This window comes from Perognathus longimembris, chromosome 28 (genome assembly GCF_023159225.1).
Source record: "Perognathus longimembris pacificus isolate PPM17 chromosome 28, ASM2315922v1, whole genome shotgun sequence".
In the NCBI taxonomy this organism is placed as follows: Eukaryota; Metazoa; Chordata; class Mammalia; order Rodentia; family Heteromyidae; genus Perognathus; species Perognathus longimembris.
The window spans coordinates 25,042,574-25,054,188 of NC_063188.1; the positions used below are offsets into that span (position 1 = coordinate 25,042,574).

The window sequence follows — 11,615 nt, forward strand, 5'->3', positions numbered from 1 at the left end:
ATTCCCAAAAATCCATTAGCTGGCCACCACACTTACACCACTTTGGCGGGGACACTTCCTCTAACCCATAACACATGTGTTATTCAAGTAATAAGGGCTTAGATGCTCAGCCAAGGAATGCTTTGGGTTACTGTAGAAAGATCTTCATAAACCGCTCATACCTTAGTAAGGTTTCTGGGAGGTATTGGTAGGGGATTAGTTAATACTTAAGAAAAAGAGTTAAAAAGTCTCTACGTGGGAAAAAGAGTGGGCTGGGTGCTGGTGGCTCATGGCCATAATCCTAGTTTTCAGGAGGCTGAGGTTTGAGGATCACAATTCAAAGCCAAGCTGGGCAGGAAAGTCTATGAGAGTTTTTTGTGTTTTTTTTTTTTTGGCCAGTCCTGGGCCTTGGACTCAGGGCCTGAGCACTGTCCCTGGCTTCCTTTTGCTCAAGGCTAGCACTCTGCCACTTGAGCCACAGCGCCACTTCTGGCCGTTTTCTGTATATGTGGTGCTGGGGAATCGAACCCAGGGCCTCATGTATAAGAGGCAAGCTCTCTTGCCACTAGGCCATATCCCCAGCCCTCTATGAAAGTTTTTATCCCTTAGTTCAAACCCCAGGATTTGCAGACACAGAGAAAGTATTTATGTGATTCTTGATCATTATTTTGCTTTCTAATGCCACTACTGCTGCCATTCAGGGCTGTGTGTGCATGTATGAGAAAGCATGTTCCTTAGGAGCCAGCAAAGCCATCTAACATAGCCATATTCTAATGTATTCATTAGTCATCATGACTTAATTTTCTTCTGACTTTTTTTTGTGGTACATTAATCCATTCATTCATTAACCCAACTTCTCTTTTCATTTTCAGTTTGGGCTTCCTGTAGAAGCGCCCTTTCCTGCACAACAGAGCTGGGCCTCCCTTTTCTCTAACTCCTCCCCTAATATGTCTAGGAGGCAAACAACTCATGCCCTCCCCCTCTCTTCCTGCAAAAGTTTATACATGTCCTGAGAGTCAGAGGATGGTGCCTGGCCTCTGATCAAGAAGCTTAACAGTTCCATGATTTTGTAGCTGCATCTTGCATCCCAGTCTCCCCCCCCTCCATCCACCTCCAGCTGTCCCCCACTCCCTTACTCTTCTCCCCACATCCTCATCCTTGCATCCTTGCCAGACTGTAACACATTCAGTAGGCCCATCTGCTACTTCTTACCACCAGCCCATTCCAACTCCGATCGCTGCTACTTTGCTTCCCTGATGTATTTCTACCCACCTCGAGTGGGTAGATATCAGGCAGCTTCCACATGTTCCAGCCGCCCCCCTTAGTCTCCTTGTGTTACAGTTAGGGTCTTCCCTGCCTCCCTCCCCTATCTCCAGAAATCACTGTCCCTCGTCAGAGGCTCCAAGTGGAGATTCTGGAATGCCTTTTCTTTCTGGACTCCACGCCCTTTTCCATTCTCAGTCACTCACAGTAACTACACTGAAGCTGCATTGAAAGTCCACCACATGTTTATTTACAGTGACCAAGCCCTTTTCCATAAAAACAATTGCTGGAGCTAATAGCATAAATCCTCCCCATCCCCACCCCAGTCTCTCTCAATTTCTGGCTACCCCACAGATACAGAAGGGAATTAACGTGAATGTTGAGTTGACAGATTTACAGAATACTTGAGTTTTCAGCATCTTCTTGGTCATTTCCCAGGGGGCTTCTTCCCATCCCACTAAGAACGTGATCAATAGCAGAAATCATAGTCCCAGCATCATACAAAGTGGCAAGCTCACTGGGAAAAGAATCAAGTGCTTGGGGGCTGTGGGGGGGATGGTTGCTTGGGTGAATTTTTGAGTCTTCTTTGGGGAATGGGATGATGATTTTAAAATGCATTTTGCACATGTCACCAGTCAGAAGAGATGAGATTATCCACCCAGAAGAATAGAGGTATTGTGCTTTGGGAAAGGTCTTTAACTTTGTGTTTTGATGTGTTCCAACTCTACTAGCCCTAATCTCACTTGCTGATGGCTGTGGGAACCCCTTTGAAGTAGTAAGGTCTTCATCCTCAGGGCCCTGAGAGAATCAAAGAGCTGGTGATGCTGTGGCTAATATGCCGTCTTTCTGCCCTTCCTTTGCAGTAACCTATGGCTGTGTACTGAATAGTATACCCCGCTACAGCTGGACTGGACTCCACTTAGCCTTTTAAACGAAGGTTCTTATTTTAACTGACAGCTTTCCTTTGGGGTGCCAGACAGCCGAGGCCCCCCCCCACCCCCAATCCTTGCTGTGTACTTCAAGCCCCATTGATTCTTTTTTTTTTTTTTTTTGAGTTCTACAACTTGCTCCTTATGTCTTCCAGAACTACTGGCACCATGACCACCTTATTTTTCTTTCTTTTTTTTTTTGTGAGCACTTCCTTTAAAAAAAAAAAAAGTCAAGGTGGTGCCAAGTTTCTAGGCTTTGTTGAAATATTGGAAAAGGAGTAAGGGTTCCTGTCTTCAATCACAGACAACACTAAGAAGCAAACGCATGCATGCACACATTTTCTCTTGTTGGCAAAGCAAGAAGCCAGTTTTGGCCAGGCCCCGGTGGCTCACGCCTGTCATCCTAGCTACCCAGGAGGCTGAGATCTGAGGATCGCAGTTTGAAGCCAGCCCAGACAGGAAAACCTAGGAGACTCTTATCTCCATTTAACCCCCAAATGCCAGAAGTAGACTTGTGGCTCAAGTGATAGAGCACTAGCCTTGAGCAAAAGCTCAGGGACAACACCCAGGCCCTGAGTGCAAGCCCCAGGACAGGCACCCCCCCCCCACCAATAGTCGTTAATTTCATGACTTGAGTTACCCAATCCATTCCACGAAGGACAAGCTTGTTTGTTTTTTATGGTGATGGAACCCAGGGCCTTTTACAAAACCATGCCATGCAATCACTCTACCAACCAGCTCCAATCTCAACCCTTGGTTTTTTGTTTTGTTTTGTTTTTGCCAGTTGTGGAGCTTGAACTCACGGCCTGAGCACTGTCCCTGGCTTCTTTTTGCTCAAGGCTAGCACTCCACCACTTGAGCCACAGCGCCACTTCTGGCTTTTTCTATATATGTGGTGCTGAGGAATTGAACCCAGGGCTTCATGTATACGAGGCAAGCACTCTACCACTAGACCATATTCCCAGCCCTCAACCCTTGTTTTTTTGAGAGCATGTCTCCCTGTGCAGTCAGGCTGATGTTGAACATTTAACTCATGTTCCTTTGCCTCCCCAATGCTGGGATTATGGATATGGAACCAAACTCTTTTCACACAGTCAGGGTTAGAGGTCCTTTGAGGGGTCTCACTTCATATAAAACACCCAAGGAGGGGAAGATGGGGATGGGCAAAGAGAAGTGTCCAGGGCAGCTCCTTAACGAGTGCTGCCACATTGAGAGGAGATACCCACCATTCTGTCTTTGGGACAGGACATCTGTTAATCTGGGGTCAGCTTTCCTGCATGTCTGGGCATATTGAGTATAGGGTTAAAAGGTGCTGAGGATGATCCTTGTAATCAGGGAAGTTTGATAAAGAAAAATCTAATCTGTGATTGTAGATAAGGCCATTACAGCCGGGCACTGGTGGCTCATGCCTGTAATCCTCCTAAGGGAGGCCAAAAATCTGAGGATTGTAGTTCACAACCAGTCTGGGCAAGAAAGTCCCTGAGATTCTTTTCTTTTCCTTTTTTTGCCAGTTCTGGGGCTTGGACTCAGGGCCTGAGCACTGTCCCTGGCTTCCTTTTGCTCAAGGCTAGCACTCTACCACGGAGCCACATTCCTAGTCCCCCTAAGATTATCTCCAATTAACCACCAAAACTAAAAGAAAAGAAAAGCTGGAATTTGGGCTGGGGATATGGCCTAGTGGCAAGAGTGCCTGCCTCATATACATGAGGCCCTGGGTTCGATTCCCCAGCACCACGTATACAGAAAATGGCCAGAAGTGGCGCTGTGGCTCAAGTGGCAGAGTGCTAGCCTTGAGCAAAAAGAAGCCAGGGACAGTGCTCAGGCCCTGAGTCCAAGGCCCAGGACTGGCCAAAAAAAAAAAGAAAAGAAAAGCTGGAATTAGAGCTGTGGCTCAAATGGTAGAGTTTTCTCCTTGAGCAAAAATAGCTCAAGGACAGTGCCCAGGCCCAGAATGCAAACCCCAAGACCGAAAAAAAAAATCCAAATGTTTATATCACTGTAGACACAAAAGGCTTTTTAATTAATACAGTTGTTACTATTTTTACTCTGTTCACTTGTGATGAAACTAAACCAGTCATTAGAAATGACGTGTGCTTTTATTTTCCCTGACTAGGATGGAATGGCCACACACACACACACACACACTTTATTTCTCTCTCTCTCTCTCTCTCTCTCTCTCTCTCTCACACACACACACACACACACACACACACACACACACACACACACACACACTTTATTTCTCTTAAGCCAAAAAAAAAAATATCTGCTTTCCCCAGCTGCAGTTCGGATCACTTAAAAAATTTTTTTTTGTTTTAATCATTTGGCATTCAAATGTGGCTGTTAATATGTGCTTATTTTTAATTAAACCAAGAAGCTTTAAACCAATGTGTGGTGTTCTTGAAACTTCTGCAGATTTCCCTATGGTGCCAGCTTATCAAGACCCCGTCCCTAAACTGTCTTCCAAGAGTAGAATCTGTGCTGCAACTGCCTTTCCCTTGTCTCACTTTCGATGTCCTTTTTCTGTGGCTAATTTCATGTTTTCTTTCTCTTTCTCCCTCTCCAGCTTTTTTTAATCTTGTCTTCAGCAGCTGCACTAAGTCTAAAGGAGAAGACTGCCATGATAGAAGAGTTAGGGTTCCATATTGTCTCAAACCAGAAATCAACCAGTTCTCTCTCCTCCCCCAACTATACATATATACACTCACACCACATGCAACAATGGTTCATATGTCCCTATGTCCTGGCAAGAAGCTCTCTTCTGATTTACATGGTATTTTCAATGGAAGTATCTTGTCCTAAACTAGCAAGGCAGGAAAAAAATCACCAGAGCTGGAAAATGGATCAGATCTAACCTCAGAGAGAAAAGGTTTTGAGTGTTTTTTTTCTTTTGAAACAATTCCCTGGTTCAGAGGGCTGACTGTATCTAGCCACTATTAAACACTTCTGAAATATGCAAGAGGAAAAAAATGGCATCTTCCAAAATTCACAGACCTGCAGACCCTAGGAAGGGGGAAAAATCATGGGAACTACTCTCTTAACCATTCCGGTGCAAAGAGGCAAGAGGGGGGCTTGAGGTTAGTTAAGACCAAAATGAGTCCATTTGAATTTCCAAGGCCTTTTGGAGTTTTGGGGAGAAGTTTCTAGGTTCAGCTTTGGGATCTGGAGGAAGAGCTTTCATGTTGATCAATCTGCCTTGAGTTCATTGGCTAAACTTGCATCAAAATACCATGTGAGCGTGTTCATTCCAATATGTCCCTACCACCACCACCTTCTGCTGTTTAGTGTCTCTTGAGAGAGCCTCTTTGCATGTTTTCCAAAACCCGTGTTTGTTTTTCCTTTCTTCTCTGTTCTTTTTTGCTCAAAGGTGTGATCAGACATTGGCTCTTTGGGGCTTTCATTTTCCAAGAAAAACATCCCAGAACCAGCACTGTTTAGCTTAATACCTTTCTAATGTCCATGTTAATTTTCAATAAAATTCAAAGAAACGCAATGGCTCTGTGATCTGATCTTGAATCAACAGATGATACACCTCAGAACATTTCCCCTTCAGTAGGAATGGGCAGCTGCCTCTCATGGGTGACTTGAGGGTCTCAGGGAGTCCACAAAATCATCCCCAGTGGACTGCCATGTTCCCTGCTTTCTTCCATTTGGGAAGCAGACCTCACTGGGGCAGGGTGAGTGTAAACAGGAAGTCTGCTTGCTTTATTAGCATGCATTAAATTAATCTGTTGGGCTAATTAGCTTGTGGAATAATGGGTGGAAGAAGTGGAGAATAAGATTCCACAGAACAAGATTCAGGTGAGGTCCAATTCTAGGAGGGAAAGAACTTGTTTGGCTTATGTCATTGAATCCTGCCATGTGACCATCGCCCGGATTCACAGGTATGATTGCTCTTTATGGCTGGAAAAGCATTACTAGATATCTAGTTGCACTTTTGTGTTCTGGGTATGCCAGCGAAGGAAGCCTACTCGTAGGTGTTAAAGTGGACAAGAAGAGATCAGTTTCCAGAACTGTGGTGAGAGTAGGAGGGATTTCCTTAAGTTTATTTACTTAATGAGCAGATGCTGAAGACTGGATGTGTTTAAGTTTTCAGAAGCTTGGTGGCCTCTGCAGGGTACCAGAGGAAATGCCACTAGCCTGCTTCTATGCAGTTTGCCCACTAGAGGGCAGCCAAGCAAAGCCATAATCTCATGACGTCAGCGAGCAGAAGCAGATCCTGAAGTAGTATGGAAAAATACAGAGGGGCAGGTTTGTGCTGTGTGCGTAGAGCTAAATTGTGTTAAAAATGTTAGAGAGAATATCAGTGATTTCCTTGCAGAATCATTGTGATGGTTTTCTGAACTAATATAAGAACCAAGCCTTCACTAAGCGGGTGATCCCATGGATTTAAGATGAGTTTCTTGGGTACCAGAACATACTCGTCTTAAGGTCTAATCCTGGGTTTTTCAGTCTCAGCACTAAGGATATTTGGAACCAGATAATTGTGTAATGATGCCCTGTGCATTCTAGAATATCGAGTAGCATGCCTAGGTTTTACCCAGATGTCAGTAGCACAGCCCTCCCTCCCACAATGTGACAGCAATATTTCCAAAATACCCAATTGTCCCCTGGAGGGTCGGCAAACATGTTTCTATAAAGGACTAGTGATAGTTAAGCCTTTATAGGCCATACTCAACTACAGCACGAAAACAGCCATATATAAGGCATAAAAGGATGGATACGATATGACTGTGCTCCAATCACACTTCAGACACTGAAATTGGAATTTCACTTATACTGCAGGCTAGTACTCTTATCACTTTGAACAACAGCATGACTTCAGGTTTTCTAGTGGGTAATTGGAGATAAGAGTCTCGGACTTTCCTGCCTGGGCTGGCTTTGAACCATGATCCTTAGATTTCAGCCTCCTGAGTAGCTAGGATTGCAGGCATGAGCCACCAGCACCTGGATTGGAGTTTCACATTTTGTTAAAAATTCTAAGATGTACTTTTGATCATACTATTTTTTCAATCATTAAAAATACAAAAATAGGGGCTGGGAATATGGCCTAGTGGCAAGAGTGCTTGCCTCATATACATGAAGCCCTGGGTTTGATTCCCCAGCACCACATATATAGAAAACGGCCAGAAGTGGCGCTGTGGCTCAAGTGGTAGAGTGCTATCCTTGAGCAAAAGAAGCCAGGGACAGTGCTCAGGCCCTGAGTTCAAGCCCCAGGACTGGCCAAAAAAACCCAAAAATGTAAAAATAGGCTGGTATCAGTGACTCACAATTAACAATCTCCAGTTAACTCCCCTCCCCCACAAAAAAGAGCCAGAAGTGGAGATGTGGCTCAAGTGGACAGAGCCCAGGCCCTAAGCTTTAAAAAGGGGGGCGGGGCTGTGAATATGGCCTAGTGGTAGAGTGCTTGGCCTCTCATCCATGAAGCCTTGGGTTCGATTTCTCAGACCCACAGATATAGAAAAGGCCAGAATTGGCGCTGTGGCTCAAGTGGTAGAGTGCTAGCCTTGAGCAAAAAGAAGCCAGGGACAGTGCTCATGCCCTGAGTCCAAGCCCCATGACTGGCAAAAAGAAACAAAAAAACAGTGCACACACACACACACAAGCTAAAATACTTTGATAATATGAAATAGTACTTATTGATGTGAAAATCATTCTCAAAATAGCCCAGCACTGGTGTCTCACACGTGTAATCCTAGCTACTCGAGGCTGAGATGTGAGATTTGCAGTTTGAAGCAAGCCTGGGCAGGAAAGTCCATGATATCTCCAATAAAACAGCACAAAAAGGCTGTAAGTGGAATCACTGGCTCAAGTAGTAGAGTGCTAGCTTTCAGCACAAAAGCTCAGGCCTTGAGTTCCAGCCCCAGGCTTAGCACAAAAAATGCAAAAATATTCTTAGAATAAAGGTAAGGAGGCCACTGGGTGTCACAATGCTAGACAATCACCCCTCAACTGGAGCTACAAACTAGCCAGCACATGGCCTCTTAAATCAGTTCCACTACCTTTCACATTCTTTTTTTTTTTTTTTTTTTTTTTTTTGGCCAGTCCTGGGCCTTGGACCCAGGGCCCGAGCACCGTCCCTGGCTTCTTCCCGCTCAAGGCCAGCACTCTGCCACCTGAGCCACAGCGCCGCTTCTGGCCGCTTTCTGTATATGTGGTGCTGGGGAATCGAACCTAGGGCCTCGTGCATCCGAGGCAGGCACTCTTGCCACTAGGCTACATCCCCAGCCCTCACATTCTTAACTTGAAAGTCTGGTTGCATTTTTTTTTTTTTTTTGCGGGTCCTGGGGCTTGAACTGGGCCTGTGCTCTATCCCTGAACCTCTCTGTGCTCAAGGCTTAGCACTCTACCACGTGAGCCACAGCACCACTTCTGGCCTTTTCTGTTTATGTGGTACTGAGGAATTGAACCCAGGGCCTCATGCATGCAAGGCAAGCACTCTACCACTAAGCCACATTCCCAGACCACAGTTGCTTTTTTTTTTTTTTTTTGCTAGTCCTGGGGCTTGAACTCAAGGCCTGGGCACTGTCCCTGAGCTTCTTTTGCTGAAGGCTAGCACTCTGCCACACTGAGTCACAGCACCACTTCTGGCCTTTTCTGTTTATGTGGTACTGAGGAATCGAACACAGGGCTTCATGGATGCTAGGCGAGCACTCTACTAAGCCACGTTCCCAGCCCAATTGCTTGTTTTTAAGTGCAGCTAAGAGGAAGAAATTTCTTTTTCCCAGATTGTTTTCTAGGAAAGCTAAATTTTCATTACAATCTTGTTTTACTGGAGATTAGCTGCTTTAGCGAGGTCTTAATCAATGTGTGCTGCTATAACAATACCCAAGACTAAAATGGTCAGAACTTGAACAAATAATGTTGAGCGAGACAAGCCTAGAACACAGAACAAAGGGGCATGGTCTCCTTGATATATGACTGTTAGGGAGGGGGTTGGGGACAGTAGAGACCAGGTCTGCAAAACAACAAACTTCTTTTCAAATGGTATTTCCATGTTTGGGTCAGTGACTTTATATTATGTATCTAAAAACCAAACTACTAAACATAAAAAGGTCTAGAATAAACCTATCAGTGGATCACAATAGCTCAACAGCTATGTACAATGATCATATAAGATGAGGATAAGCAAAAATAACTCCAAGAGAAGGATACAGAAGGATTCTACTGTTGATGTTATCTTTAAAGTTCTAGGTGAATTTCCTGTGGCATACCACAAAGTTCTAGGTGAATTTCCTGTGGCATACCCTTCGTGGTTACTGTATATGATTTTGGTACACTGGATATTGTACATATGCCTACCTGATCTAGGGAAGGGAAAGAAAAATGAGGGTGTAAGATATCACAAGAAATGTATTCACTGCCTTATTATGTAACTGTACCCCCTTTGTACAACACCTTGTCAATAAAATTTAATAAAAAAAAAATACCCAAGACTGGATAACTTGTAAATGACAAGTTTTGTTTCTCAAGAGTTCTGGAGGCTGGAAAGTTTGAGGTTAAGACACCAGCAGATTTGGTTACCTGTTTTCAAGATGGTTTCTTTTGCTGCATCCTTTGGAGAGGAGGAACACTGTTCACACATGGTTGGTGGAAGGTGGAAGAGGAAGCAAGGAAACACTGCATAAAGCCTATGGGCCTTACTCCCATTCAGGAGAGAATAGACTACTGTTAGTATAGTTCTAGAGGCAGCCAAGAGGCTGAGACAACGCTCCTTTTTTTCTTTTTGCCAGTCCTGGGCCTTGGACTCAGGGCCTGAGCACTGTCCCTGGCTTCTTTTTGCTCAAGGCTAGCACTCTACGACTTGAGCCACAGTGCCACTTCTGGCCTTTTCTATATATGTGGTGCTGAGGAATCGAACCCAGGGCTACATGTATGTGAGGCAAGCACTCTTGCCACTAGGCCATATTCCCATCCCAAGACAAAGCTTCTTGACTCAAATAGCACCTCTTGGAGCTGCTGATCTTCCCTTTCTATTAATAATGATGTTTGGCCCATGCAGTATCTTTAAAAAATTTATTTTTTGTATTGTTATTATGAAGGTGATGTACAGAGGGGTTACAGTTACATATGTCAGGTAATGAGTACTTTTTTTGCCAGTCCTGGGGCTTAAACTTGGTCTGGACTCTGTTCCTGAGCTTCTTTTTGCTCAAGGCTAGCACTCTACCACTTCAGCCACAGCTGATTCCTCAGCACCATACACACAGAAAAGGCCAGAAATGGAGCTGTGGCTTAAGTGGTAGAGTGCTAGCCTTGAGCAGAAAGAAGCCAGGGATAGTGCTCAGGCCCTGAGTTCAAGCCCCAGGACTGGCCAAAACAACAAAAAAGGAAGAGTGTTGGGAATATGGCTTAGCCTTAGAGTGCTTGCCTTGCATCCGTGAAGCCCTGGGTTCGATTCCTCAGCACCACATAAACAGAAAAAGCCAGAAGTGGAGCTGTGGCTTAAGTGGTAGAATACTAGTCCTGAGCAAAAATGCTCAAGGACTGTGGCCATGCCTTAGGTTCAAGCCTGGAACTGGTACCAAAATAAAAACATACACAAAAAAAAACACCTACCATTTAATGCCATCACATCACAATGGTATGAAATTTCAACTGTTGAATTTTGAAACGGGAGAAATCAATTCAGCCTTGGCAGGCTGAAATGAGTCCCATTATAAAAACAACAAAATCCGGTTATAATGTAGGTTCCAAGAAAATGTATTTCACTAGGCTAGAACAATTGAAAAAGTGTTCATTCATTTTAACAAAAATCTACAGTAGCTGCAGGTGCTAGGTATACGTGCTAAGAGCAAAAAAAGAGTTCCCTGCTGTCTGTTCTCATACAGATAACATTCTAGTGCAGGAAAGGCAAGATTTTTGTTTAAAGAAGGAAAATAAAAGCCCTGTAATCCTACTCAGGAGGCTGGGATCTAAGGGTCTTGGTTCAAAGACAGCCTGGGAAAGGAAAGTCCTTGAAAAGCTTATCTCCAACAAAACACTCAGAAAACCGGAAATGACGGCTCAAGAGGTAGAGCTCTAGCTTTGAGAAAAAAAAAAAGCACAGAGACAACACCCAGACCCAGAGTTCAAACCCCAGGATAGACTGACATACACACGGGCGCGCGCACACACACACACACACACACACGTGTAAAATCCATCCCAAACCTAAATCCCTTCCAAAGGACATGGTGTCCCTGGTAAAATAGCCTAGAAAACCAGAGGAAAAAAATCGGGCGAGAGTTTGCTGCCGATAATCACCTAAGGACACCTTTCAAGGACTTAATTATATTCCCGAACCTCAGAGAACTTTCTACATTCCCTTTCCCGTCTCCCCCGCCCTCCGCTTTTCACCCTAGTGCGTCAACAGCGTCTTACCCGTCATAGGAAGGGAAGGCGGAAGGGGGGGAGATGTCTCGCGAGATTTCGCGACGGGATTTGGAAGTTAGGGAACCGCGGCGG

General features: G+C 44.7%; 1 protein-coding gene across 4 annotated transcripts in view; it reads left to right on the forward strand.

The window, feature by feature from the left end:
* Septin6 (septin 6) overlaps positions 1-5,681 on the forward strand; it is a 77,615-nt gene extending 71,934 nt beyond the window's left edge. The window contains exon 10 of one of the 4 annotated variants that reach the window (XM_048335932.1): positions 4,738-5,681. In XM_048335932.1, coding sequence (XP_048191889.1) covers positions 4,738-4,747 — 10 coding nt within the window. In that variant the 3' untranslated portion in view covers positions 4,748-5,681. The other 3 variants (XM_048335933.1, XM_048335930.1, XM_048335931.1) reach the window with 3 other exon arrangements.
* The last annotated feature ends 5,934 nt before the right edge of the window (positions 5,682-11,615 follow it).